At 36.9% G+C, this 25,746-nt stretch overlaps 1 protein-coding gene across 6 annotated transcripts in view; it reads right to left on the bottom strand.

The window, feature by feature from the left end:
* Window positions 1-6,696: 6,696 nt before the first annotated feature.
* LOC128994107 (cerebellar degeneration-related protein 2-like) overlaps window positions 6,697-25,746 on the bottom strand; it is a 133,073-nt gene continuing 114,023 nt past the window's right edge. For all 6 annotated transcript variants that reach the window (XM_054418372.1, XM_054418373.1, XM_054418377.1 and 3 more), the window contains 6 exons: window positions 21,231-21,343; window positions 20,106-20,254; window positions 18,197-18,497; window positions 15,590-15,687; window positions 14,017-14,155; window positions 6,697-8,886 (listed from right to left, as the gene is read on the bottom strand). In XM_054418372.1, the coding sequence (XP_054274347.1) occupies window positions 7,624-8,886; window positions 14,017-14,155; window positions 15,590-15,687; window positions 18,197-18,497; window positions 20,106-20,254; window positions 21,231-21,343 (2,063 nt within the window). In that variant the 3' untranslated portion in view covers window positions 6,697-7,623. The remainder of the gene's footprint in view (window positions 8,887-14,016; window positions 14,156-15,589; window positions 15,688-18,196; window positions 18,498-20,105; window positions 20,255-21,230; window positions 21,344-25,746) is intronic.

Below are 25,746 nucleotides of genomic sequence, written 5' to 3' on the forward strand. Positions count from 1 at the left end.
TTCAAGTTGATATTTTATTTATAGCTGAGATTAGTTTGGAGGAGCTCCGAGATTAGAAGGAAAACAAAGCTCCGAATTTTCAACTCGAATGTCAAATCTGTCCTTCTCTATGGTTGTGAGACGTGGAAAATAACAGCTGTTGCCACAAGAAAACTCAAAACCTTCCTCAACAAATGCCTTAGAACCATACTAAACATATGGTGGCCCGATGTAATTTCCAATGAAGATATGTGGGCTAGAACCCAGCAAGAGCCTATTATAAGACAGCTGAAAAGAAGAAAGTGGAGGTGGATCGGGCATATCCTACGACAATCTCAGGATACAGTGGCGAGACAGGCCTTGGACTGGAACCCCCAAGGAAGCAGAAGACGAGGGAGACCAAGAACCACTTGGAGACGGATGGTGGAGAGAGAGAGTTGGAGGGACAAGGCATGACATGGGCTAGAGCAAAGGAACTGGCAAACCATAGAGACCGCTGGAGAGTGTTCGTCGAGGCCCTATGCTCCCCCTAGGAGCTCAAGGAAATAAGTCAAGTAAGTCATTTTATTTATTTAGGCTCACTAAACAACTTTGCAAGTTTCAGCTTAGTCCGAATTTGTTAGGTCGAATGGCTTTTTTATCCATAAAATTCTTGGACTATACATATATTTCCCTAACACGTTGATAGAGGTGTAATCCAAATAAATATGTGGACGAAAATTCTTCCATACAAAAAATGTTTCTCTTAGCTAAATTAAGGCAGTGCTGTACAATATTACAAGTCATCATGGATAGTGATGACCTTGTTTGACATGACCTGCAAGTGATAAACAGATCAAAACCTGACTAATCCAACCGACATATCATAGACTAACTTTACTAATACAAATAGCCATCTCACCCCTTTGTAAATCTGAAGCTTGTTTATCTGTGTCTGGTTCATCGTTCATGTTGGTTATATCAAGAGTTATTTGTCTTTTTTCACTTTTTTTAGGATCAATGCCTTGCTGTTTGATTTTACAGTTTTTGTTTAACTAGTTTTGAACAGGATGGACCTAAACATTAAAAATGTCTGCAGGTGATCCATAAATATGAAAAATCTAGCGTGGTTTAATTTATGCAAGTAAATTATGTAACCACCACATTATATAGTCTATGACTATACCAAAAAATTTATTTATGGTATATAAAATGTATGCATTTACCATTTACTGCATAAAAATGAATTCAGAGAGAGTTGCAAGATCGTTTTTACAAACAGGACTTACTAAAGTATTAGTTTATTGAACAAACCCGATTTACATACTATTTCATGTATTGTATGGTGGATAATAAATATAATCATAAAAAGTCAAAAATCTATATAAAAGTATTAGTGTTTCATAAGCTATAAATACAATGATCTGAATTAATTATACATCTCAAAAGGTCATTATTGACTCAGAAAAGCATTGGATTTTCCATCCTAAACTGTCCCAGATAAGCAGTATTTAGCACCAGACATTCAATGATCCCATACATCTCCCGCCTAAACCTTCTTTACTGCTGGGTCAGAAATTGCAGAGCCTTTATCGACCTTACCACTTCTCAGTGATAATCCAGGTCTTTGTATTTTAATGCAGTTCAGTAATTAATTGTAAAAGCTATCAATTAAAACTTAAATGTATAACTGATTAACATTTTTTCAAATTTCATTGTATCCCAAACAATAACAATAATAATATTAAAGTAGGACTTTGTTGTTTGAATGAAATTGTTCTAAAATATTTTGCCAATTATTTTTTATTACATTTTTATCACTTTCTCTTCATAAGTTATAGACTACTGTTTGGAGAAAGTATTGTTACCGTCAAAACTTTGGAGTTTGAGTTTTGTTTGGAAATATCCGTTTTGGGTCCTCCTGAACCCAAAACAGTGGCTTTAGAGGTGATGTCTTTGTTAGTGTGTGTGTACAGAGCTAATGACTACACCTGTGGTCCGATTTTGATTACATTTGGTATGTGGGTACCATTCTACTAATCAATGGTATCTCCAGAGTAAAAAAAAATTATTTTTAATACCTTACGGTAGTTATTTTCCATAAAAAATCATAAATAATGGAATAATCTGATTTTCACAAAAACTATTCTGAAGTTAAAAAAAATTGTGTCATGCAAGGCTAATCAAATTATACAACCAGCAATACTGTAAAAATTAGTTTCAATAGTTATTGCAATTTTTTCTATCATAGTTACTCCCATTCTTGCCCATAATAAGGGTTGCTGACAAGCTAATGGGGAGAAAGTGTGTGTCAGAGATTGTTTATACCTATAAAAGAGCTGCTTCAAAAATAAGTTCTAAGTACTATAGGTCCTAAGTCCTCAATAGTTTAATGTTCAGGACATGCCTATGGCTGACTCTATTAGTATGTTTTAATTTTCTCAGCGGTAAATACAGTGTTAAAGCAACAGTTATTTTTTTAATATTACCTTTTAACAAAGTTATATTTTTCTATCTGATAGTTGAAATCTATTATATTATTAAAGTGATACAATCACATTTTATGTAAACGGTTAAGGCCATTTACCAAATAAAAATATAGGCATATGGCATATCAAAATGAAGCTCAGAGTGTGTAGATTTGCCGAAAAGTATTGATATGGACGAACTCCCCAAGAGCTCTGCCCCACAGGCTGATTTACATACGCCTTGCATGTTTTGGAACTAACGTTATTTGATTATATTCAGTGAACAACAGCTGGCCAAGGCAATTCACGATATAGTTTGTTTGTTTACTTATTTTATTATTTACTTTTATGTTCCTAAAACAGGTGCGGTGAGTGGACAGTGAAACAATTTCTAGCTGTTTGATACAAGTGGGTGATTAAAGGTGATCGAAACACGATGAATATGAGATTAACAAACCTTATATGGTGTTCTTTCCAAGAGGTTGTCACCAACCTTTAACAGGTTGCCATTTCATTGAAAAGTATTAAAGTATTACAGGCGTCGTGGAGGAGAGCGGCGAGTTCAGGTACAACCGTACCTACCTCGGCCACCTCAGGACGTAAGGTATAGGCAAAACCACTATACCTTTTTTTGGTACCACTGCTTTTAACATCCTTAAGATGACGATTTCTTGAACTTGGGCCCTTTAAATGAAATATAAAGTCAAAGTTGATTAAATTAATTTTATGGTGGCTTCTGTACACCCGTGAATTTGCGGGTAGAACCTCTTGTAATTTATAATGCTTTATCCAAAAAGGGAAGGAACTGTTTTTAAGTCAACTTCAGTATACATCAATGATTTACAGCCTGAAAAGATCTGTACAGATCTTATTGTGATCCCTGCCATCCCTTTAGATTATATCCATGAAAGGATTCACTTCCCCTTCCTGACAAGCACATTTAAACAATAAGTCCCGTTAATCTCCTCCATTGTAGCAGATCCCACAATGTCTCATCCCTCGAGTCAGTTCTACAATCTATACTTAACCACATTCAGACTTATTGGATAAATCTTATTCTGTAATGTCAGTTTTAAAATACAACCAATTTATTGACGAGATTAGATTTTCTAAACAAATACTAGGCCTACATGGGATAAGTAATAAAAAATTTACAATATGAAAGTCAATTAGATTGCACTTTTGATCTGTCTGTCAATGAATGATAAACAATAAATTAATTATCTGAAGAGAAGAAAACAACTATTTTAAGCATTTGCAGTAAGGTCCTTTGGAATCCTGATTCCTTGCACCCTATACAATTGATTTACAACCATCCCCATTAAAGAAACTATTAATATAGACTAATTAGTCCCAATATAGGCAATAGGCATACTGGCACCTGTGGTTTGTAGTGCTGATCAAAAATTAATATTAATCAATTCAGACATGAGTGAAAATTTAAAAACGTACGTTTTCATGTCCCTGGCCTTTTACTTCGTAGATACTGGATTTGTAGTTTATTATTATGTGTTTTAATATTTTTTTGGGACGGGGGCAACATGTTACACACATTTATTTGGTTTTAAATAGGTTCTAGGTATTTTTTTCGTATTTTTAAAGTCTCGAAATTCACGACCATGACGTGTCCCTAGGGTACATTTTCCAACTTTCACGCTGTTTTTAGACTAATCATTCATGCCGAAATTTATAAATCCATATTTTTATGTCATCAATGGTTATTAAACTTACAAAAAAGGAGCATATTATAATTTTATTGTCATTGCAAACTGACTACCATGACAAAATAAGTCTGTCCCTCGATTTGGCATCACGACCATTTGGGAAAAATTTTCAACTTTGGAGCACGACAGTGGCAAGCCTGGCGTCAATGGAGTCAGTTGGTTTTAGAGACTAGTTCGGGGTGTACGTCAGGATTGTAGTGCCGGTCGTTTCGAGTTGAAAGGAGGAATTACAAGATTAATAAAGGAAATATTGTGTTTTTTGTAATTTTGGTGTGACCATGACCATACGTAGTCATTTGATGAAGTAGACATGGTGTTAATTTTTGTTTATAAGATATTTCAATTGCTAGATTAACCTAGAAGTCCATTTTGTATCCTCGAACATGAGGTGCAGGGCTACCGCCAGAACAGAGCCAAATAACACGTAATTTCACGACCAAAGTTTCACGACCATCGCAGGTTTTTTCACGACCAATCCAGCCTTATGGATTATAGTGTGTTTGGTCGTGACAATAACTTTAATATAATTGTAAATTGAACAGTTTAGTTCAATTGAAACACATATTTTTATTATAACTAACAGTATAATTGAAGGATTGTTTAGAAAGATTTAGATTATTTCAGAAAATTCACGACCGCACCGCTTGTCCCTGACCATCATGTTTATGATTTCTATCATAAAAATTTCAAAAATTAAAATATCGTCATATTTTAATGTTTTATACACAAAAGAAGCACACCTCTATACAAACATAACGATTTTTCGGGTCTCAGGTAAGTTTTTTCGAAGTTATACAAACTTAAAACGATTTTATTGGCTTTTTTTCAATTTTTTGAATTTTTTTATTTTTTTATAGAAAGACCAAATATACCAAAAGCTCAGTGACCTTTTTATTGTATAATGGTCATAAAAGTAAATTAGTTTATAGCAAAACATAGTTATAAAAATAATATTAACTATTTTTAATATTCATTTAAACGTCTGTTATGGTCGTGACAGGATTTTGTGTTTTTCCACTTAAGATGCTCTTTTTAAAAAAAACTACCAAAGATATTGCGTTACCATGGACATTTTATGAAACTTCAAATGTTAATGAAATAAAAAAAATAATAAAAGTTTTGAAAAAAGGGGAAAAAAATTTGCAACGTGCTTTTCCTGAAAACGTACGTTTTTAAATTTTCACTCACATACTACCTTAATTAATTTTTTCATTGAAACAATTTTTTTATCATAGGAATGGGGTTTTTCAATTTAGCATGGTAGAGTGATTTATTTAGAGAATAAGCTTACTGTGTTTATTCTGGTGAGTGGTACTTGCAAAAAGATTTTGTGAAAAATTGTGAAAAATTTGTGAAAAAAGATTACCATTGACTATATATACCTAGTCAATGGTAATACCAATTTGTCATAGCCATTTTTGTTCCCCTGCACTTCACACTTGCTTGTTGGATTCCTTGTTCTTAATAAGCAACCCTCAACCCCCTAGTACCTAAGCTCAATTTGTGGTACACATGTCCATGTACTGGTGGGTTTTAACTAGTGTAAGCGAGTACAGCATTGTGAACTCTGGTCTAGCATCAGAAACAATATTAGAGTTTATCTATATCTGTTATGAAAGATTTCAAAAACCATAAATGATGCCAAAATGTGTGATAATTTTTAAAAATTAATACACTAACTCCTTGATTAAAATTGTTATTATCCTATATTTTTATGATTTAGTAAGCAATTTAAAATTAATAGTATATAAAATGTCTCTATGGCATTTAATTCATAGCTCTTGACAGACATCCTGTACTGGCATCCAAACCAAACGTTTCTACAACTCAAGGATTTATTAATCGCTCTTTACACTCCATTTAAAGAGGCTGGCTTTAAAGGGAGTGTAGGAGTTTTGCCAACGGCTATCAGGTAGAAAGGGTCCCCATCCATGAATTCCACATACTGCGGAGTTTTGCCAACGGTTGTGGGTTGCGCGAGAGGGGAGGGGAGAGAGAGAGATTACACGTGACCGTGAGGGTGGCTTCCGCTAGGGGTGGACAAACCAGGCAGGATGCTGACTGTGTTCAAAGTAATGGAGTTATGCACCTCTGACTGTGAAAGGAAATGTATTGAATTTTTAACCTAACCTAACCTAACCTAACCTAACCTAAGCTAACCCACTGCGACAAGCGCATAACTGCCAAGCGTATACAACCCTGACAATCGCTCTCCCTCCCTCCGTCACACTCTTTCTCCCACCACCACCGTTGGCAAATCTCCGCACCAAGAGGTGGCCGAAGGCATCCCCCCATCTACCTGACACCCGTTGGCAAAACTCCGGTTCCCCTTTAAAGGGGCTGGAGCAAGTGATATTTAATGTATACATATGCATATGCTAAGTTCAAACTCCAGCCAACTGGGTTCAATGGAAGAGCCTAGCATTGGCTATCGATGATTGGTAGGAAACGTTGTAAAGTATGTGTTACCATTCTTTTATGAAGGTTGTTAGAGTTCACAAAGTGTGAATAGCAAACAGAACATAGGTGAGAGATATACAAACCCATTATGAAATAATCTACATCCAATTTATTCACAACAGAATGGGAAATAAAATAATATACAGAAAATATCACAAAAACTAAAACATAAGTTATAAAATATAATACAACACTGCTAAGGGTATAAAGGTAAAACTACTATACCAGAAGATTGGTCCGATGCCTTTCTAATAGACAATCGATGTGCTTTAGAAAATAAAAGAACCTATGACAACCGATGAAGAATATACACTAGTTACAAACCTTATACAATGATGGCACATTAGGCAGTCTGGCATGATCAGCGTCTGCCTTTCAAAATACTATCATTATGCAACTAAGTTTAAAAAAAACTTATCGTATTACTAAGTAAATAAATATGCAATGAATGTACACACAGTGTGTAAAAAAAGAATGATATTGAAAGAGAGATTTAACAATTATTTATGACAATACGGTATGCAAGATACATTCATTTATCATTTATAGCTTTTTATCAATAATTTATGGAGTATTTTACAATAAGCTTTAAAGATATAACTGTATTTTTCATAAGACTTAGGAGTACTTTTATAACATATATTAAGGACAAGGTATATAAAATATAATAAGTAAATTAATAAGCTTATCATATTTTTACCTTAGATAACTTTAGGTAATCATTAATTAAATTTGCTTTTTTATGGTTTTAACACTAATTACCAACTCGTTGTTTGTAATTAATGGGATAAAAAATTATAAATTGCATTAAAAGATAGTTTTTAATTTTTTTAAGTAGAGCTTGATGAAATGCCTTTAACATTGTCATCCAAAAATTTTCTTTTTGAGGTCATATTATTCAAGTCTTATTTCTTTGTCAATTCTATTATTTTGTGAAACTTAATTTCAATTTTTAGTAAAATCAATAATATTGTCATTAAAATCACACAAGGAATGATTTGAATTCCTTAAACCTAATTTCTGTGAGAGTTATGTCCCCGGGAGTGGGACTTCTTTCGGCCAGATTGACGCAATACTTCCGCATATGACTTATCCAGCAGTTTCAAGGTCGCAACCTGTGTAGCAGCCTTGGTAAAATGGCTGTCCCAAGCAGAACTGTGCCTCTGTGTTTCACTTTTTTCGCTGTTCACTCTATTTACTACATCATTGTCGCTGACACACCAAGTAACTCTATCTGCCGTTTTATTTACACTTTCATTCATCCTTACTTCCTTCTTTCTTCTGGTAACTTTGCTGGAATGGACAATTTTTGCTGTGATTCCTAGTACTTGGGCTGATTCAACAGTAATGACAGATTTCTTCTTTGATGACTTCTTCTTGGGACCGACACCAGATGATAAGCATTCCATATAATCTCTAGTGGGCTTTTTCCTTTCTTCAGTCGATGAAGATGGGCCTTGTTCAGGGGACTGAATTATAGCACTTTCATCACAGGGAAGAGGTGCATCATTTCTGTTGACTTTGGGTGTTGATCCGCAAGGAAGATCAGAGCCGGCTGCGAAAGAAGAGCTTACAGACTCGGGAGGATCAAGACTAACTATATCAGACTGGTCTTCCGTGAACTGAGACATTTCTTCTTCTGGGTCAGGAATCCTAGAGGGGAAATCTTCTTTTGCTGGTGTTACAGGAGGAACTTTAGGCGCTTCTTCGGCAACAGGAGTGAAATCGTCCAGCAATGGTAATTTCTCACCTTCGTCTTTAGCTTCTGCAGCTCTTTTCAAGACAGCAAATATTTCCCTAAACAACTGACGGTATTCCGGAGTCTTTCTAAACCTACTCTCGACTGGACTGGCATCATCATATATGCTGAACCTACAGTCATCTCCATCACTGATGGTACAGAGGAACGAACCCGGGGGGAAATGAGCATCAGTCTGTGTTCCTTTGTTGCTCGTTTCATCTGAAAATCCTGAGGAAGATGTTTCTGCTTCAGAGAAGTCTGTTGGGGTTGCCGAGAAGGCTTTTCCATTTGGTGTAATTTTGACAGGATCTTTCTTTGGTAGTTCACGTGTCTCTCCCTCGCTATCAATCTCCTCCTTCTGGAAGAAGTCCCCAGACAGTTGCAGCTCCTCTTGCAGGGACAGGCAGTTGTTGCTAGACACAGTCTGCGGGGGTCTGATCACTCCTGGATGTCTTTGAACCTTTAGCAGTGCTTCGTATTTCTCCACCAGATCTCGATAGGGGTTATCTCCATGGCAACTGTCTCCCAGCGACTCCTGTAACCAATTACAATTACATTAATACAATTACATACATTACAATTACAATACAATTACAATTACATTGTTATTGTTAATACAATTACATTTTTATCTGAGTTGTGCTAAAAATAAATGTAGGCCTTATTCATATTAAAATGTAACATTTTGTATTGTCATCAAGCTATAAGTTTGTCCTCTTGAGCTAGTGACCATTATAGATGTTGAAAGGTGAATGTTAAGTATTAAAGAGATGCAAGTGTTAATAAAAGATTCACCTTTTACTGTCTAATAAACTAGAGACTATGCCACTTATAGCTAACCCGGTATATCAGTAAACAATTCAAGAAAAAATACGTTTCAGCTCAAAATCTAGTGTGATTCGAGCTCCAGAGCTATGTCGGTATTCTCTGTTTTATAATCCTCAATACCAACAACATTTACACTAGACACAGAATATTTACGTTATGTCTTATTACTCTTCTTCATAAATCAAAGAAGCAAAATCAGCTGAGACAAATGACCATCTAGAAAAGAATGTCACCCTATCTCAAACTACATCTCAAACTGAGCTTTACATGCACTTAACAACTCACTCTTTCACGTGGGCTAACAGGTCAAACTGTTAATAAATCATTCTACATGGAGGTGTCTGAAGACAACATATCAATGTGTATTAAAATAAACCTAGTATACATATAGGAGGTGTTTTAGAGTTGTATTTATGAAACTCTTGCTTGATTAATGCAGATTATGATCGGAGGAAGTAGATTTCTCAGACTGGTGTGATACAGGTTAGAGTATGCGTCTTTATTTGACAACTGAAAGGTTACATTCACCATTTGTGTTCTGATTATGACTATAGTAAACTTCTTTTCCACTTTTTACATCCACATTTTGTATTGAAAAGCGTATTTTAAAATCATAAACTACAAAATGTAGGTATCAGATGCCATGGTAAATTTTGTAATATGGTTAAGTTCAGTTAATCGATGAAAAATAAAACAAAAGTAAACCTATAATTAAGTATCTAAATATTACAATATCAACAAACAACCACAAAACACAGGATATTTTTGTGAATGATGGATGAAAAAAATGTTAAATGGTTGTTCCATGATGATGACTATGGATATGAGAAATGCACAGTTAATTGTCGCTGTTAGCAATATATAAAGCCCAGTTAATCAAATTAATACAATGAACGACTTAAATCAATTGATGATCAACAATTTGGTAGATGAAGCTATCATGGTCAGGTAGTAAAACACACCACTCAAAAACTGGGTTGACATGACAAGTGACACCCCTCACAGCACACAAATATGAAAGCAGATCAGATCAAACCAATGTTAAAACATTACAGAGTGTTTACAGGGTGTAAAAGCGGAAGTGAAAACCAATCAGAGGTCGACTAACCTTCATCAGGCACAACGCCATTTGACACTTCTGGGTAACACACATCTGAGAATTGACATAGGCAATGTGACCGGCCACATCAGAGCAGGCACAATATAACTGTCTTTCATATGAATCATCACAGTGAAGAGTAACAGGAGGAAAAGTTTCGGCTGAGAGACCATCATCCACAAACACCACCAAAAATTACCCCCCTCCTAACAACAGATAACCAGATCAGGCCAGGAATGTTGATAAACTATGTACAGTGCTGGGAAGCGATGCAACAGCAGTATATGTACATGTATCATAGTTTATAGTGTACCTGCACAAGTTGAAAAAAATGGGTATATTCAGTCGATAGTTGTATTTACTACGAGGCATGTTTTTTAAGTATGTACCGTTTTTAAATTTCTCTGTTCCAGCACTGCAATTGGCATTTTTGACAATTGTACTGTGTATGTGCATCTATTGGCAAGCCTGCGCCGGAAATTAGGCAACAATCGGCCGTGTTTACATCCGGGGTTTCGAGCATTCAAAATTGTGCCGCCAATTGAGACTGCCGCCGCCTGTGAAGTGCACGCTGCAGTTCGATCTTTAAATGCTAAAAGGTGTGAAAACCATTGAAATTCATCGACAGATTAGTGAAGTGTATGGCAAGGACTTTGTGAGTGACGGAACGGTACCCAAGTGGGTAACGGCATTTAGACACGGCCGCACCAGCGTTCATGATAAGCAACGCACAATTCATCAGTTATGACAGTAGGCCGGTGGCCGCCCAGTGCGTTGCTCATCATGAACATTGGTGCGGCCGTCTTTAAATACCCTTATACCCACTTGTGTACCATTCCGTCAATCACAATGTTCTCACTAAACTCTTCATTAATCTGTCGATGAATTTAAATGGCTTTCACACCTTTAGCACTTAAAAATCTAACTGCAGCGTGCACTTCACAGTCGGCGGCAGTCTCATTTGGTGACAGCATTTTAAACGGTACTTACTTAAAAAACATTACTCGTATTTTTATTATTATTTATTATTTTCATAGTTGAACAATTGTTGAATAAATAAATATTGATCTGTATACAAATTAAATTAAGTATTCTTCAACTATGCTTAGGATTGGGTACTATTGTAGGTGATATATAATAAGTAACTCTCAAACTGAGGGAATGAAGTGCCATAAATTAAATTTCTATTTAACACGTTCGCTACAGATCGCTACATATATTTGACGCTGCCATCATTACCACGGACGGGGGTATACATTTTAATATTATACATCTAGACCAGGTGTCCCTTGGTTCACAGCACAGCACACGCAGGCCACCGGCCAGTCATGTAGCAAAGTATAAAACAGTTTTGCCAACTATCATATGATGTCACTAATATGATGCACATATGTGACAGACATCCGTAGAATCTGTAGACCACCGCAGGGAATTCAGGGCCTTCAAACAGAGCGATACGAAGATATAAACTTTTTAATAACATTGGACACTAACACAAACATGCGACTTCAGTCCATCTTAATGTGAAAAGCCGTCGCATGGGTAGAAACCGGTCTTCGCATATACTGGTCCATATGAATGAAATTTTGTACTATTGCAGTACCGTAGCGAACATGTTAACAAAAAGTACAGGAACAAATTACATGGCACAAAAACAGTTCAATAAGGTTTAAAAAAGGTGGAATTTATGTATAAAACATAAAACAGCTTAGACAGGTTGAGATGGTTTAAGAATAAAAGGAATTTTACTTAAAATTTTGAAGGAAAAGGTACATAAAGTCAATCTGAGGCAAACTAAAGAAAAGGGCAGGTTATGTCATACCAGGTTGTTTTATCAACCCATTGATATAGAGTAGAAGGTTACCACAGGGTCATACTCAGAATTGATGTGGCCCACGGCGGCTCACGAAAGAGAGGCTTCTCTATGATGATTTAACTGGATAAACATGACCCATTGTTTTCGACTATCAGATCAGGTAATGGATCTAGAAGGCTAGGGCACTAGCTAGTAAATAGTTCAGATTTATTTTTCAATAATAATATTGGGGGTCTGTGGGCCAGACTTCTTTACTTCGGGTGAGGTAAAAAATGTTGAACTTCAGGCCTTGTTCCAAAATCAGGTCAGGTCAAAATCAATTTGCTTTGGAAAGTATTGATTTAAAAAATATTTATTATTGTACTATAATATTGGCTGAAGGCTCCACCCTATATTGTGAAAGATTTGCAAAATCGTGAACAAAAAAAAAGTTTAAAATAACCAAAGTTTTTCTTGGTCACAACAAAATTGTTGCAACAAGATTATGGGGCAACAAGATCGCGGAGCAATCTTGGAAATCTTTTATGTTCATGGCGGATAGTAAACATCAAAGGCTTTTACAGTGACATACTCTGTGTCTTCTGCGATCATAACGAAATTTTGAACAACTTCCACATTACAGAGGCATCATGAATGTCTCTTACGTGTGAGAAAAATAGTGAACATCTTGCGCCATTGCAAAGACATTACCGTCCCTCACGATCATGGAAAAATCTCCATAATCTTTCGCGTTTGCAGGGACATCATCTTCGTCTCCCACGGTCACGGTGAAATCATGAACGTCTCTGAGGTATCGGAGAAATTATGAACATCTTTTGCGGGCCCAGAGACTTGTATACTTCACCCGGGATCGCTGTGAAATCGTGATTTTTGATTAAGCCTTCTTCGCAGACCCTTTTAGCGATCATGAGAATATAAGCTTAGCTTGAAAATTGTACTCCCTAACTCTAACAAATTATTGGAAAAATTCATTTTCCCAAAGAAAAAAAATATTTCATGGTTCCAAGTAAGGGACCTTGAGGCCCTTCCCAGACAGAGGCCCCTAGCAACTTCCATGTCCGCCATTAGGGGCCTGCGACACCGTCTTTTGTGGCAAGGTTCTCCAACTGCTAGCCCACTGGCGCTTAAGTAGTTGGTAATGAATCTAATCTGCAAAGGCTAGTGTCGATGTGTGCTTATAGTTTCACTCTTTCTGTTCGGCCGATGGTGGCATACAAGTCGCTCAGTTGGCTAAGGCCAACGAAAGTAGCATTGAGGTCTTTCTACATTTGGGTTCGAATCCCGTATATGTGTAATCCACTTTAAGGTTACTAAAGTTTGACTTAGCTGATATAAAGGACCCAAAAACTTAAAACTTAAAAACCGACTTTGGTGGATTTTTATGGCATTAGTGAGTTTAATATGGATAGCACAAGACACCTGTGTTGCTTCTTTTTACATTATTGTATATTATTGTTTATTTTTTTATTGAAAATGAACTTTTTGTGGTGAAATATATCTGATAAAAACATAAAAAAAGATAAAAATGAAAAGAGATATTAAAATATTCCTGTGTCAATGGGTTGATGAAGAAAGGCCAAGCAAGAGGCAGATTGACAAGATGATAAACTAATTTTACATAAATAGCATATGTTACAAAAACAAGTTATTCAGTAGCAGGACGATTCAAATAGGAAAAATTATGAACAGTAATGCAATGGGATCAAACGCAAAGATTTGCGATGAAGATGATTTTCATTAATGGATTAAGGTTCTAATCTAAGCCTAATAAATCGGTTTCGATATATTTTGGGGATTTTTAAAATGCTTTAAAAATTAGCAAACACTATGAATTTATTAGTAATTAAGAAAGTATCCAAAAGTCCTTCTTAAATTGTATTTCATATTGATCTTTTAGGTTCTTTATCTGGTTACACACACACCTGCAGCTGCATCAGGACGGACTTGCGTTGGCTCTCATCAACAAGTGAGTCAATTACACTGATGTCATCATCATCTTCATCAGCCGTCAGAGTCCCAGCATCCTGGCCTCTCAGGCAGCGGCGACAGAGGTGTCCTTGCCTGAAATTAACCCATTTTGATGAGATCATAATTTTTTACCATTACAACAATTAATACTCTTGTAAAGACAATTTACATCTTAACTCTGGCTAACTCAGTCTCCAAGCACTATATCTCATGACATGGTGTTGCCAAGTTCAGATAAAGAGAGTTGAAGTACGTAGACATAATTCCACATAAAACCAGCTCAGCACTCTTCTTTACTCTTATGATCATTGATTTTGCAGCCTTGTTTAGCTTTGAGTTAGCCCTTCCACATTAACCTCAAAGCCTTTGCAAGTAGCAAAGTAAGGAGTGAGAATTTTTTCAAAGAGCAAATTGGACTTTTTTTCTTTTTTTGGCGGGACTGGGAGGCAAGCCAGGGACGTATTTAACTATCTGCCGCCTCTAGGCAGAGAAGTTAGCCGCCCCTCCCTCCACCACTCTTTAGCGCGCTCCCCAATTTCGCTAAGATTACCCAACACATGCCCTGTCACCTGAATAATTGCATGCTGCATCAACAAACTAATAACATTTAGAGCCCGTTTTTACAGACTTTTTGTTCCCCTGTTTTTATGCAAACGCAAACGCAATTCTTTTTTTGATAGGTACATGGAATGGAGTGTTGTTGCATTGCTATATCTACATTTGGAAAAACTTAAAAAAGCAAACTGTGCTTACCCTCAAGACGTATTGCAACTATTGTTGTTACGTGACAAATGTTCGCCTTTAAAGACAAACTTAGTCTTAACTTCGTTCCATACTTTTCTGGTGACTGAAGTGTTTTTAAAACCTCTGTGCTGGTCATTCCACAAACTTTCCCTGGGCTGCACCTCACGTATCAACATATATCGCACGTTTGCCGCTCTTCCTCTGTCATTTTACTCTGAACTGAAGCATGACTCACCTGAGCGGCGAGAGGTGTTTTTGCAAAAATCGGTTTTGTCTTGGAACCGTAAGCAGCACTGAGCGGCGTCACTTAGAGCCCCTCGCCGCTCAGACGTATCGTGGCTACCCTCAACAAATTTACACGCAATTAAATGAGACCCGATGCCAGAGCGGCGAAGCTCTTGCCGCTCGCCGCTCTTATCATACCCGCGGCCTCATAATTCTTTTTACTCTAGCCTAGAGGATAACTTTTAGGCACTTTTTTTTATTGATAAAATATAGATATGTTGGGAAAATATACAATGAAAGACACAAAATAAAAAAAATTACCTTTTATGAATTTAAAAAAAAATCTTCATCTCGTAGTAACAGCTCTGTACTCAAAACTCTATTGCCAATGATGCATTTAAATAATGATAGTGGTCAAATTTAAATTAGTTACTGGGACGCAACAGGAGTCTGTTGCTGTTCACATAAAAGGTGTATTCAGTCGTGGCGGTCATAGAATTGCATTAAGAGTGAACCTATGGATTTAATCATAGTTCCAAGTTAGCTCATGTTGCTCACCTGATCTCCTCTAATGTGGAGAGTTCCTCTTGTAAAGATTGCATCTCCTCCTCCTTCTGATGCAGCACTGCCACCCTCTCCTCCAGACAAGCATTCTCCTGTCAACAACCAGGGCACCATTACAGTAACAACAGGCAGTGGCGTAGTAAGGTTGTTTGGCAACCCTTGGCCAGAACTCCACACTAGTGGGTATGGAACACTCCTTTCCCTTTAGTTAGATGAAGTACAGGAGGTCCTACCAAAAAGTAATTTACAAGTCAAAATATTTCATTTCAATGCTAGTTTACCAGTTGCTACAAGAAGTGTGCCTGAGAATGGAACTATCTGATCATCTCCAGAGGTTGCGTTAACATTGTGATAATTTCCTACACTTGCGGAGATATCATCGTCATAGTTTACTGCAACATCAGGAACACTAGTACATTTTTATCAAGCTATCTCAGCAGATGCTTTCTGCAACCACAATGATGTCGTCAGAATAAAAGCTTCGACATTATCAATGATTTTTGATGCTCATCTCAGCTTGAAAATTGAGCTTCTCTGTGTGGGGGCCTCATTAAATTAAGGCCACAGACATAAGTCATCAGGCGATGAATGTCTGCAGTCAATAAGTTTCTTAAGTCATAAAAGATTAGAAAAAAGAGAAAAAAATAATCTTAAGGCAGGAGATTCATTTATTTTACAAATTGTTTAGATACACTGCAAACAAAAAGATTAATTAATTAATTAACTGAAATAGAATGATGAGTCATCTTAGATATCATAACCTTACTTCTATGTGTCATGTAAGTAATGTGTGCTATCTGACATAATGTATTATGAGTAAAATGTGTAATGGAGGGATTGGCCATCTTTTACCACAGCTACCTCTGTAGCACAATAGCACACATTTGTTAACTTTTCAACATTAACAGTTAGTAATAACAATACTAATTTCTTTTCTCACTTGGAGAGATGTACTAACTAATACCCCCACCACATCAAATATGCAAACTAATCACATTTCCTATTGACTAGTTAGATTTTTCACTATAATATTTCCTAGAAATTTTCAGTTCCATTCCCTATTGAATAACAATAAGTTTTCTGAATACTTACGTTTACTGCTACAGGGAAGTGTGTGTTTTAATTGAAATGATATATCATACACAAATGTTATATTATAAAATAGCCTATACATGAATTTGAAAGGATATTAATTTTAGTCTCTGAGGAGATCAAAACGTAAAAGTAAAATAGTCCCGAGTCTCCTTACCGTGCCACCACCTACAGTAACACAACTGCTTATCCCTATAGGGGGAATTTGCTAAAATCCAACAATTTCACGCCTTCAGTAATCATTTATAGTATAATTTAAGGTTGAAAAAGTTCATTAATCAAATAGTTTGATAAACATGATGTATCAATAGACTCCACAATGATGTTTAATCTTATGAAATGTTGATAAATAGTACCAAATGAATATACTCAAAACACTTTTTCAGTAATACGAGCCATCGGTCTTAAAATCAATATTTTGAGGGTAAGAATTTTACTCTAACTAACTCGTACAAAATTGTATAATAATATGAATATCACTCAGAAATGCTAGAATGAACCAAAATGTCAGCTAGACCTAAGCCACAGTCCACAAGGTTTATTGACAGGCATTGGTTTATGGACAGTGAATGTGTTGTCAATAAGTTGTGAATGTGTTGTGTTGACTCACTATATTTTTTTATCCATACACAAACCTTAAAGTTTTATGCTGAAATCTCATCAGCATTTTGATTCGTTCATTAACTAAACAACCAGCAAATGTACCTAGGAAATAAGAAATAATGAATGCTTCAAATACGACTCACCTGCTCAGATATACAACAAGGACTCGTATACTGGTTTTATGCATGGCAACACGCAGCCTGCGCCAGCCACTTGTCTGGCAACTGACCGATTTGGGGACGCTACAGCGACATTTCCCGCTTAAAACTAACGGTGTTGGGGGAATTAAGAGCTCAGAATTTATTGTGGTAATTTATTAATTTAATGTGCAATTTTAATTTAAATATGGCCCTATTGTGATGTATATTGTCTACAATATAATTTGTAAAAAACCGCTAAAAATGTGTTGGTCTGTTCATTCTATCAGTACATTCCGATTCCAAAGAGGAGTGTTTCATATGCTATTTGATGAGTTGAAAGATCATAAAATCCACAATCATTGTGGGACTGGGTTTTGATATTTTGTACAGTACACTGTGTAAGTTGTGGCGAACAACCAATGTGAACTCAGGAAAGCCACAACAACAAACATCGATGAATAGATAGCTGACAATTTCTACTCTCAACCTTTCTCCAATTACTAGAACATGGGTCCCGAGTAGCACTGTATAAACACACTCATTTGATTCAATGAATTTAGATTGAACGAATGACACTTTTTGAAAATGCGTTTGCTAAAACTGTTAACAGTTTTCTAGAGAACACCGTGCCTGTGCGAAGTTTTACTGTCTCTGTGCATAAATGCTCCTTTTTAACTCAGTAGAACTAGGAACTACAAAGCGACTGCTGTGTGTCGCCTTGCATAAAACCGGGCTTCGTGAATAACATACCGTATTTCTAATGTACCTGTATCAGTTGAGTCATCTGATCCTCCAGGTCAGCCACTCTCCGCTGGTCCCGCGCCCGCTGACTGCGTAGCTCCTGTACCTGCTGTAGCAACTGCAGCAGCTCCTCGTCATCAGCGGGGGCGGGGGCGGGTGCGGCGGGGAGTGGCAGTGCGGGGGTGGTGGCGGGGACTGGTGTGTCCGGGGTACAGATAGACCTGCGCTGTCTCCGTCGGGCACTCTCCTGTGCTACTGCCATCTCGTCCACTGACTTCTGTAGATCCTCGCATCTTAGTTCAAGTGATTCTATTTGTGAAGTTAAACTGAAAATAAGGTATAATTTAGAAAATGAATATTCATAATGATAAGATCTTTGTCCCCATAGGTAATATAGCGAGTTGGATAACAGGAAATACGAGGAAGTACCTAAGAGGAAATTGCACCTTTAGTGGGATTAGGTATGACTATAGTAATACCAGAAACAAAAGAACCCTGGGCCGTTTCGAGCCGCGCAGGTTTGAAGGGTAAGCCACACCTACCGGCGCGAACCACGTGATCTTTTCGTTTCTGCGCAGGTTGTTTTGTTCGTGGTATGTCTCTAACACAGAGGTTTGGTTTTAATATAAATATTCTAAGAGCACTTTGGCACTGCACTTTGTATGTTTATTTATAATTAAAACCAATAATGGTGGTTTACTGAAAACACAGAAAGTGTTTGATAACAATCATTATTCAATGTATGTCCCTTCAAAAACAGGAAGATAAGTCAGGGGTCAAGAGGACTGACTCTCCACTTGGCATCACTGAGACTGAGAGACTTTCACTTGTAGAAAATGTCAAGTACTTTGGCACCCTCAGTGGGTAAAGCCACTCTTGGGTTTAGACCAACCTACAATTTGGACTTTTTGAACTTTCTATAGGTAAAATATTACTTATTTTTGTACAGTAGACTCCCTCTTATCTGGACATCGGTTTAACCGCACCACACTCGGCGTAAATGACATCTCTTTCCCTGGACAATTTTTATCAGCACATCGGTTTAACCGGACTAGATCAGCAGGAAGTGGGTGGTAATGAAACGACTGTTCTCGTGGGAAAGATTTTAGACCAGTGATCATATGTGTATAAATAGAATGCTCTCCTGAATTTAAGTCAAATACTGTATACGGTATGCATTTACATGGTCCGTTTCATTTTAACAAGTTTTTGGGGACGTCAGTTCAACCGAAAAAACCGTGATCCAGATTGGCCTCGGTCCCGAGGAGTCCGGATAGGAGGGAGTCTACTGTATATGAATGTTCCATTACGAGGGCTGTCAGGAAGTAGGGAACGTTTTGGAATAAAATAAAAAGTGTGTACATAAAAATGTTTTTGATCACTCCTTACCAAAAGTAACTATTTTTTTATAACGGCTGATATCAAAGAAAGTAATCGTTTCCCAAGCTCTAATTTGGAGCGAGGGAAAAACTATCAGCTGATTTTCCCTCGCTCTAAATTTACTTTTCCTTGCTCACGATTAGTTCTCCATTTATCCACTACGTGTGCTATTGTTTTGATAGGTTTTTTTATGATTTAAATCAGCTGTTTTCATCGTTGCACAATCTAAATGTATACAGAAACATGCATTACTTAGTTTTTTTGCACAACTGACAACCTCTTAGGAGAGACAAACTCACTTAAGGGTTTACAATACGGCTTTACAATACTTCAAATATGGCAAAATCTATGAGCATTGTATTTAATTTCTTGTATAGAATACTCATTAAAGTTGTTAATGGTTTTTAAACATCCAGTATACCATTCTATTATGAATCAAGCCCTAGGTTACCATTACCTTCTTAAATTGTTTAATATTTTCTATTGAGTAAAAAAAGGCTGATAAATTGTTAAACATGTCAACTTGGAATTTGTTAAAGAACATCCACACTCACGTCTTAATGAGTTTCTTGTCTGATATGTTGTCAACAGAGAGTTTCTGATTGGTGTGCTCCAGCTCCTGGATGCTGACTTCGAGCTGCTCGTAAATCCTGAGTCTAGAGTCGTTAACCTCCCTCAGCGCTGCCGTCTGCTTGGTCAGGTACTGCCAACATTACAACACAAGAGTTACAGCAAGTCAAGTTGAGTAATTCACTTGAAAAATTTGTGACAGTGTAGGTAGTGCATGAAGGTAGAATAGGAAAGGCTGCATGCTGCAAGTGGTTTCGTCACATATCAAATACCAATCATTACAATAACCACCATAATGTTTACTGTTTAATGTTACTTTTTAATTACATAATGTGCACTTTTATACTGGTTTGCTTTTTATATGTTTAAACTATTACCTTTTCATGTCTGTGATATTAGGCCTAGCTCATTAATCTAATCTTAATTGGGTTACTGTGTAACCCTGTTACCAAATATTTTGTATGTCTATTGCATGTTTGTTATGCCAAATGAAATAAAGGATTTGCTTGATTTGATTTGATTTGAATGAATCGCTGTTAATATAGAAATTTTAATACTCTTATGACTGGCGGATGACAGAAGAACTTCCATTTTGAAGTTGCAGAGTTATATTAATTTCCTTACCCAAAATACAAACCTACCACAAGATATACATTCTGTTGATCAATTTTATTAGAAGCATTTGGATTTAATTAAAAATGGCACACTCTGGGTTGTTTTAGCAAGGAAATGGTTTAATAGCCATTTTAATTCCAGAAATATCCTCCAGATCCAAAAATGCAACATTTTTTATGTAACGCCATTTTTTATGTTAAGTAAAATGACCAAGGGAGAATAAAGTGTTTTACTTATTATAAATCTAGTAAGAGTGATTTGGGGGGAGTGATCTGGTATAGTGGTTAGAGCGCGGGACTTCGGTCCAAGAGGTCCCGGGTTCAAATCCCGCCAAATCACCAATGGTTTTTATCTATGTGATAATGCCGCAACTCCTAGGTCTAGCCTGAAGTAATGTGAAAAACAATCCCAGGCTCATGCCTAGCATCCTAGGACAAAAAAGAAAAGTACGTGTGATAAAATGTATAAGCTTCTTTAACACAGCTGAAGGTTACCTCAATTTCCTGGGTTTGCTCCTCAATGACATTCTGATGCTGTTTCAGAGCAGTCTCAAGTTCCTTGTTTCTTTCAAGAAGAGTTTTCCCCAACTCTGCTGCTAGTTGTAAATCTGAAACATTACAATAATCATGAATAAAATGTAAACAAGTTTAATGAACACCATGTTCTGTGTTAGAGTTAAACTTCATAACATGGGATATTGTACCTTGTCATTAAATTTTCTATTTGATTTATCATAATCAATCAAAATGTAGGCAAAACCTATATCAGAATACTTGGCTCAACGGATGATATATCAAAGTCACATGCACACATAGAATATCAGTGTTTTTTTAGGAAAGGTAATCCAAACACTCTATGAGGGAGGTATTGAGGTTAAAGTGTTGTACCATGAGTTTGTTTTACTGAAGGAATCGCTTGAGTATTCTAGTATTAAACCTCACCCAGATAAAAACAATTTTGTAGAAATTATTTATTTAACTCAACTCAATCTGTTATTTTCCTCTCACGAAAACACAGTTTGACTGTAAAGTGTGTTAGTTATTACAAATCTGTTGATTTTAAAAGGAGACAATACAAACTATCACTGCACCTGTTCCTTGCCTCAACAGCCAATAAGCAGAATCAATTAATAGCAATTCTTAACATATAAATTTTACATTTTATTTATGTATTTTTTAAAATAAGTCTTGTTATACAATATACTCCATTACAACATAGGTATGTTCCTATAAAATTTAAACCCAGTACTTTTAACATCATCAGTAATTATAAAACTTATTTTCTAAGACTTCTCAGTCTTAGGCTAAATCTATTCAAATATTTTTTAGAGTTGGTCAGACTGCTAGTATTAAGCCTAGCACTGAGGCCTACTTCCATCCATTGATTGTAGAAGCCCCAATACTCATCATTACGCAACACCATCCAGATAAAATGACAGGGGGGACTCAATGCTAGAGACAGCAGCTGGCAGTACAGTCTATTAGATGGTATTAATCTATGCATGAAATTTCAAGATACTACAAACGCCGTCTAAAAAAAATTTGAAAACAAAATGGTGGCTGATCAGCATAGGCCCTACCTAATTTTGAGTTGATATATTTTTTTTATATAGTTTAATATATTTTTAACTTGATATTTAGTTTGCTTTAGTCCAGAAATCTTCACTTTAAAAGGTCGGTAGAGGGTTCGGGGACACGCTGTATATAGATGACACATGGAGGAGTAAACTCTACAAGTTGTTGATTACACAGACAAAGCATTTAGTTTTCACGTGAACAATTTCGAGAGAATGAAATTCTATGTTTACTGAAGTTTAAATACTCAGAGTGTATGTTAATGTATGAAGGCGCGCAGAGGTGTTAAGTATGCCAAGGCTGAGATTGACAAACAATGCTCTAGTTGACAGTAGACTAGGCTACTACTGGTGACTGTGGTAGTCAACTGATTGGGGCTTGTAAGAGATACTAGACAAAATTATATAAAAATTTAACATTTCAACAAAAAGTCACATTAGAATATTTTTGAGAGAATACTCTTAAGATGTTTACAAATGAAACAGGTAAGAATGCTTTTAACCTCTTTCAGGGATGAAATAACGGCAAGAAACTCGTCGTCCCACGCAAAGTGATGCCGTTATATTTGAGTAGATTCACACCATAGTAACTACGCTAACGGTCAACGCAACATTACCGTGCTCGCAACACCGATACAACCCACCAGCACAGCCATGAGGCACTGGACTGGGGTAAAACCATTTGCAAACTTTCAGAAAACAAGTTCAACTTTACTGTTTGCATGTCAACGCTAAATATAAATGCAACCTGCAACAGAGGATGCCAACATGTTTGTTTCCATATTACATGATACTCGAGACCCCTTATCAATATTGTGACCCATACTGAATTCGTATTTTAACACCTATAAAAGTCCTGCAAATAAACATATGTCCGTGTGATTTCTTCAACCTTAACAAGGCCCTCTGTACATTCAACAACCTCATCACAGTTTTGTGTGTAGTCCTCGAGTCACATTTACGTAAACAACAGCCGAAATATCTGAGGATTTAACTTCCATTCAAACCAGCCAAATCCTTCAAAACATAGGTTTCCTACTAGAAGAAAGCGGGCATGTCCCAAATCTCTTGTATCCCTCACTACCATTAGTGCAACTCAACAAAAAGAAGCAATAATAATGAAGATAAATAAGGCATATGAGTTTAATTATGCACCTAAGAAAGAAAAGGGAGGAATGTGTTAAATAAACAACAAGACACAATAAATTACAGTGTGAAATTACCGACTACTACAAAGCAATCGGAGGCATCGCCGAGGGCAGTGCGCTCCCTCGTGATCCAACCGGTCGGCGCGGCGCGGCGTTACATTATATTACATTAACATTAACGGCAGCAGCACGAGCACCAAAGGTCACGACTGTAGCGCGAAGGTTATCACAGGCACAGGCGCCGCACCGGTCACTGATACCCCAGGTAACCGTTCCGCGCATGTACCTGTTACTTTCACTATTGAATGAATTACGTTCCCGCGGTCCCCTCTTCTCGGATTGGAACGTGACTGATTGGAACTGGATGAGGCTAGAGACGAGTGATTGGGGAAAGGGAAGGAAGTGCAATGGCAATGCGACTGCGGACTGCAATGAGGAGAATGACTTCCCTCCCCGCAGCACGTTGCACGATGCATTGGGACAGATCAACGAGCTGGAGCTACGTGCTGGTAATTGGTAATTGAGGCAGAGTTTCCTTATTGAGAGGTAACCGTAGCATGGTTGCACGCGGTCCAAAGTCTGTTGAAGTTAAACCATAGGCGCGGCTTATGCCTACTACTACTCCTGCACCAACAATCCAACCAATTAACATTACAAACGCTTGTTAACACCACGTTCACATTTCGTTCCACCGCACTCCACAGTCCTCTAGGAACAAATTTACTGAAGTGATTATCAACATACGTGCTGTATACAGACAATACCTACTTCTTCTCGCAGTCGCAATCAAGTCATTGTTTACATGTGCTACGATCCCCAGTGACCTAAGAGGGAATGTAACACATCAAAACACCAGGCCAGGCCCGTGCACGTGTCTGCCGTCTGCCGTGTTGCTGGTTTATTTACGAGAAGTACTTGGAGAGACGACGCCAAACAATCGCTATTTAAAACCTAAATGGCCGTTTTCCATCAGGAAGCCTACGTTCTAAATTTATAATTAACTGGACTTGGGACGATACTTAGGTTATCCTCCATGAATAAAACAACTATTATTTATAATGCTTTTCAGCTTACAATTTATTCTCGAGTAGATTAGCAATTGTTGTTTCAAAGTGTCTTTCTTGTGGGATGTGAGAGATGAATGGATGTCATATGAATAGGCCATCCTTGGGACAAGCCGTAGTCTTAGATTATTTATAAATAACAATAGCAATTATAAAAGCGTTTAGTAATAATTTGGCTTTCCAATAATGGAAAGCGCATTAGTCATCTTGTTTGTCTCGCCAAACAAATTCTGTCACAACGTCTCTTTGAGAAAACGGCATAGTCTTTTCTTCGTAGAGTTGCACAACACGTAATTAATAAATTGGTGGAATTAAACGTATCCTTTAACGGTTTTGAATTTAATCAGAACAATTCAAGTGATAAACAGTGCGGGCCGGAATTTTACACCCGGACTTTTCCCCCCTAATGAGTTTAGCTCAAAATGTACGGCCCGGATTTTTACCACCCGGATTTTTAGCCCCGGAATTTTGCTTCCTGGCCAGATATAGAATTTGGTGATAATAATTAACATTGTTTTTTAGAGAAGGGCGTTTAAACAGACAACTATTCTTTACCGCTGTTTAAATGCAAATTTGTGGGAAAATTCAGTTTTCAGAGTGTTAAGGATATGACAATAGTTTCACTGACATTTTTCACGAAAACTGTAGGAATACAACAATGTGTACATGTATTGAATGGTTTTGAAATTTTTTTACACGTTTATTTTGCCTACAGCCTACAACCTACAACATTTCACATAAACAGTGATAAATAATATTTACTGTATAAACGCCTTTCTCTAAAAACGCCCATTATGTACAGAATTAATTATTCTCACCAATCTCTATACCTGGCCAGGGGGTAGATTTCCGGCGGTAAAATTCCGAGGGTATATTTCCATTTACATCTACAATTGTCTAAAATTAAAGATTATAAGGGCAGAGGGTAAAATTCCGGGTAAAATGTCTGTTTTCATTAGACTCCCAAATCAACGGGGATAAAATTCGGCCGCGAACAAAATTGAGAGCGCTCAGGTTACTACGTCATAGTGACGTCCGCTCTGCTCTGGGGGATAATTCCAGGGGGATGAAATTCCAGCGGCTCTATTATTTTAATCATGAAATTTTCCTGAACCTGTAAATAATATTAATTGATGGGTTTGTGCGTGAAACAGGACGCACATTGAAGCTTACCAATAACAAGGGGGGCGACCACCGTCTATGGCTTCATTGCCATCCGACTCTT

This window comes from Macrosteles quadrilineatus, unplaced genomic scaffold (genome assembly GCF_028750875.1).
Source record: "Macrosteles quadrilineatus isolate MER2022 unplaced genomic scaffold, UCM_ALF_1.0 Scaffold_5__1_contigs__length_97177068, whole genome shotgun sequence".
NCBI lineage: Eukaryota > Metazoa > Arthropoda > Insecta > Hemiptera > Cicadellidae > Macrosteles > Macrosteles quadrilineatus.